This window comes from Fukomys damarensis, unplaced genomic scaffold (genome assembly GCF_012274545.1).
Source record: "Fukomys damarensis isolate Sample0158 unplaced genomic scaffold, DMR_v1.0_HiC HiC_scaffold_25, whole genome shotgun sequence".
Classification (NCBI taxonomy): Eukaryota; Metazoa; Chordata; class Mammalia; order Rodentia; family Bathyergidae; genus Fukomys; species Fukomys damarensis.
Window position 1 is genome coordinate 26,140,791 of NW_022900937.1, and position 5,112 is coordinate 26,145,902.

A 5,112-nucleotide genomic window follows, 5' to 3' on the forward strand; every position below is an offset into this window, starting at 1 on the left:
CTATGAGGAATTATTGTTAATTTTAAGGATGAGCATGGTATTGTAATATTTTCACGTGAACTAGTTATTTTTAGAGACAAATCTTGAAAGACTACAGGAGACAATTCAAAATTTTAGCAAACCAAAAAACCTGGACAGAGGGAGAGTTTTTGAAACAAGATTGGTCACAGCGGTGATCCGGGCTGGTGGTGGGCTCATTACGTGAGTACTTGGGGACTCATTACATGATTCTCTCTACTTTTGTGAATGCTTGAAAATTTCTACAATAAAGTTATTTGTTTCAAAGGCTGCTGAGTCCAGAGCAGGATGTCCCCTTATTCATGACAGGCACCTCACAAGGTGACCTGTGCAAGCACTTTCCTCCCTCTGGCTCTTTCTGCACATGGCTGGGAGAAGCACAGCCGCTTATCCATCTTAAAAGTCCGTAGTCAGAAGGGATTTTCAGATCCACTCTGATCTCCATTTGGTTGGTGCCTTGGGGACTTTGTAAAGATTAATTTTTCTTCCAATAACATCCTGCATTCCTTTTATTTTAGAGCTATTTTCTAGACATTGAGGCTGGCAGCTATAGATGGAAATGATGTTTCTGACAAGCTCTGACACTAATGGGTAGTTGCACTAAAGTGCCAAGGAGGAGGGGGGTACCTGGAGGGGTCCCCCAGAGGATGGGTGCCTCTGAGAGGAGTAGGTGTGTTCAGCTAGGAGAGGGAAGGCTGCATTTGCAGGCTCACTGCTCCCCATTTCCTCTGATAACATCGTTGCTGTATGCTTTGAAATGCTGGCTGTCATGGTGACAAGAAGGGGCTGAAGCAAGATGATGGGGACTAAGAAACATGTTTTGAACAGGGGCTCCACGTGCATAAAACATTCTGAAAACTAGTTTTCTTTAGAACAAGATGACACATTATCTAGTCTCATCGACTGGGCTCCTTAGAAGTCTGCAAGCCAGCCAGGCCTCTGCCCTTCCTTATGTTACTTTGGTGTATTGTTAGGAATACCTTTAGCTGCAAGTATGGAAGCCACTGAGTGACTGGCTTGAACAAATAGAGCCACCACTTTCCTTCCTCCTTTTCTTCTTCCTCCTCCCCTCCTCCTCTCCTCTTCCTCTTCCTCCTCCCTTTTCATGCTAGGGAATGGATCTAGAGCCTCTCAATCTCTACCACAGAGTTACACTACAGCTCCCATTTTTCCTAACCACACAGGAACCCAGGGGCTCAGCGACTTGGGTTGGTATCTTATAAGACAGCAGCAGAAGCCCCTAAGCATTTTGATCTCACACCACATGCATAAGCCACGAGCAGGCGTAAGTTTCTGGGCTCTCTTGCTTCCTCAGAAGCCCCTTGGCAGAATTCCCTTGCACTTCACTGGGCAGGAGCAGGTCACATGACCAAACCATTTACCATCCAGGCTGGGAAATAGACAGACTTCCCAAGCCTCTACTGAGGAAGGTGGGCAAGGGAAAAGTAGATTGGGAAAGTCATAAGGTCATGTGATCAGTAAGTTTTCTTCCTCCAAATCTTCCTGCTCTGAGCAAGGTTTCCTATACAACTCATGTTTTTATTTTAAATGGGGCTTGGTCTCTCGGTTCAATGCTAGGTGATGTGTCATGCTATGTCCACCCAAGTGGCAACTCTTATTGTTCACTGGGCTTGCATTGGGTTTGCTTCCCCTGTCTGCTTTCCTGCTGTTCAGGAAGGTTGAGTCTCAGGAAATCTTGGCTCCCCAACAGTCAAGTCATCAGCACATATTTACAGAGTACCCCATTTGCGGAGCCCTTTGGGGACTCAGAAACATGGAAGCAGCAATTCCCAGCCTTAGGACCGCACAGACATCCAGGCAATGTGGAATGCAGGCACAGGACCACAACAGAGGCCTGTGTTCACAAGGCAGGCTGTAATTATGAGCCTGGTGTGGGAGGCAGGCATCAAAGGCAGGAGCCTCCAGAGCCAGAATCAGGCAGAGAAGATGCCCAAAGGAAGGGGGTGCTGGCCTTGAACATATGAAAAATTGGAGACCCAGAGGAAGGAGTTCAGGGTTTGGAAATCTGTGTGAATCTATACAGCTCCCAGCACCTTATCCACCTTGATATATTTTAGCTCCACACCACCCACACCAAGTGTTGATGTCCTTTATAAAGCAAGAGGCCAATATTCGAAGTAGCTAAGGTACCCAAGGATTTCTCAGCAGCCTGGTGGGTGGTAGTCACCACAAGTCAAACTTTCTCAGTGTGCTTTCTCATATTCCCCCTTCTCTACCTATTTAAGGCTTTGCCACTAGGGAATCATGTGATTTAGTCTTAGCTAATTACAGAACTCCACCCCAACTCTCATTGGCCTAGAGTGGTCACATGACCTGAGTCAACTATGTAGGAAATTAAGATGGAAGAAACCCATGGAGAGAGGAGTTTCAGAGAATGATGAATTCAAATTCTGGGTCCCGCATCAACCATCACATATAGGAAAGAATATGATGAAACAGCTCAGATCCCAGAGTGAGGAGGGGAAGGGCCTTGTCTTTCTTACAGGACCAGCTCCTTTCAGCAGGCAGCATCCTCCAAGATGATCTAGACACATTTAGAGGGGGAGTCCAGGAGAGGTGCGGACCAGGATATCTGAGCCTTCCTCGTGCATCAGCAGTGGCTGTGAGGACCCCAAACCCCTGGGTGGATTCCGCATATCCCACCTCATCCCTCCAGCACAACTTGCCTTGCCCATGAGGTCCTGGGTGCCATCTCAATTCCCTTGGGTGACCCCTATCTTGACTTCCTCTCCACTGCAGGCGAAACCAACATGGCTCTAAGCTTAGGGCTCTGCTTGAGCTTCCTCCCTACAAAAAGCCTCTTAACCACCTCCTCCAGCCACTATCTGCTCCAAGAAACCATGCATTTTGTAGGGCACTGAGTGTAGATGCAGCTGTCTGTTAAGTGATCCCATCAGAGAGGAGGAATCAGCAGAGTGGAGGGGATGGCATGGTGCTTGGGCAGCTGCTCTGGGGCTCTGAGACAGAAAGTGAAGAGCTATTTCCCTAAGGGGTTTGGGGGACTCTGGGCACAAGCATAGGTGCTCAGGGACTGGGCACAGGGTAGCCTGGTGTCTGGCTTTCTCCTAACTGCAACACAGACCCCAACCCTGCTGTGACACATCAGGCCTGAGCTTTGGAACCAGAGGACACAGTGCTTGAAGCTGAGCTCAAGTGCTTTCATGGAGGGCATCACAGTGGGTGGTCAATTGAGACCCCCTTCTCCAGTCAGGCTCCCCAGAGCAAAGTGGTTCCTGGAGGGTGGGGAGGTGGAACATTCACTCACCCTCAGTGTGTGCCCCAGCAGAGCATGCTCCTCAAGAGGCCCAGACACTAACCCCAGTTCACCAAGAGCCCATGTGCCCATGTCGGCAAGAAGAGAAGCTAGCCCCACGAGGTGAATGTGTCAGGGCAGGAATGAGTCTCGGCTGGCGTCACAAGTTCCATTTATAAAGGGAGGAAGCTACCTGGCTCTTGGTTACCCTGTGGACATGTAGATCTAGGATGCCCGATTTTCCCATTTTTATCTTAAGGAAACATAAATCCAGGTTTTTATGCGAAATCTTCTGATCTTCAAATGTGAGTCATTATCTATTTTTGCATGTTCAGATCCATTTTCCACCTGGCCCCTACTCTCACAACTTCTGGCTAGATTTAGCAACTAAGAAAAGCAGGTGGAGACTGTTGCGTAGGAGGTCAGGACACCCATCTTCTCCCTCTAAGTCATGTTTCTCCTGCCCCATTCACAGTGGCCATGGTTTTTACCCTGGCTGTATCCTCCGTGTATGAACACAGCTCTCAGGGGTTAGGGTAGCCTCAATCCCAGGTGACAGCGCCATGGTCTGGACTCTCCCTCCCCATCTGCAGGCCTGGGGGTAGCAAGGCTCTCTGTATTGTCCTCTGTTGGTTTCTTCACCCAGATCTTGTGGCTGCCTTTGTGAACAGCCCCTTCCTTATGAGTGCTCTTCATTCACCCTTTTGAATGTGCCCTTTCCATCTTTTTTTTTTTTTGGTACCGGGGATTGAACTCGGGTCCTTGCACTTGCAAGGCAGGCCACTGAACCGCTGAGCTAAATCCCCAGGCTGCCCTTTCCATCTTGCTGGAAGCCATGAGGAACAGCAAAGTTGATCACCAAACAACCCAGTATGATCCCTGGACATCTAGGTACACAGCCCAGATCCAGCCGATCTACAGGAGCCCAGCATGTGGCCACTGATCTGCACAGTCCCAGGCCAGCAGACTGCAGCTGGATCACCACATGGACCAACATACCACTGAAGGTGGCAGGACACAGCAGCAACACCCCACATGGAAACCCAATGAGCAGTATCAAAGGAGAATGCCTAGAGACGTATCCAATCTGTTTAATGACCAATGCAACTGTGTGAATGCCAAGCTACAGGGAGCACAGGGTACACGAGGCACAGAGGCCTTGGGGGTTGGGGGTCACTACAATGCTGTCAAGGGAAATGGGGTCACCTAATGTTAACAGGGGAGGGGCAGCCCACTGGCAGCTCAGACCTAGGATGTGTTCCTCAGGGAAACCTGCATCCTGTCCCCAAAGTGGGAGCATGCCAGCCGCTTTCACTCTCGAACATAAATCCTTGTGCAGACCACATCATCAGCACCAAATGTCTGTATAGGAGAAAAGGAAAACCAATCAGTACTGATGCCTGTGCAAAACACTTAAAGTACATCACAAACAAGGCCACTCACTGCCCTCCTAAAACCCTTTGTGACAGACATTGTTTCCTGAGCCAAGTGCTCACACTAAGCACCAAGGGTTTAGGGTTTCCCCTTTAGCTTCCTACTGGCAGAACGGCCACTGAGGTTCAGCATTATTATACTGTATTCAGTTGTTCCCTTCCAGAACCTGTGAGTGCTGATGTAAGCAGTGAAAGTTTCTCGCTTTAGTTTTTAAATTAAAAGGGAAAGCACATCATGTTGGACATTTCTGAAAGGGCTCAGTGTCCTTTCAAATGACTGCAAGAGCCAGGGATTTGGCTCAGTGGTTCCACCACCTGCCTTGAAAGTGCAAGGGCCTGAGTTTGACCACTGGTACTAAAAAAAAAAAAAAAAAAAAAAAAAAAAAA

At 48.6% G+C, this 5,112-nt stretch overlaps 1 protein-coding gene across 1 annotated transcript in view; it reads right to left on the bottom strand.

Annotated features, from left to right (window-relative positions):
- Nucleotides 1-4,373: 4,373 nt before the first annotated feature.
- Crabp1 (cellular retinoic acid binding protein 1) overlaps nucleotides 4,374-5,112 on the bottom strand; it is a 7,114-nt gene continuing 6,375 nt past the window's right edge. Inside the window, exon 4 of the mRNA XM_010619471.1 lies at nucleotides 4,374-4,654. Within this exon, the coding sequence (XP_010617773.1) occupies nucleotides 4,604-4,654 (51 nt within the window). The 3' untranslated portion in view covers nucleotides 4,374-4,603. The remainder of the gene's footprint in view (nucleotides 4,655-5,112) is intronic.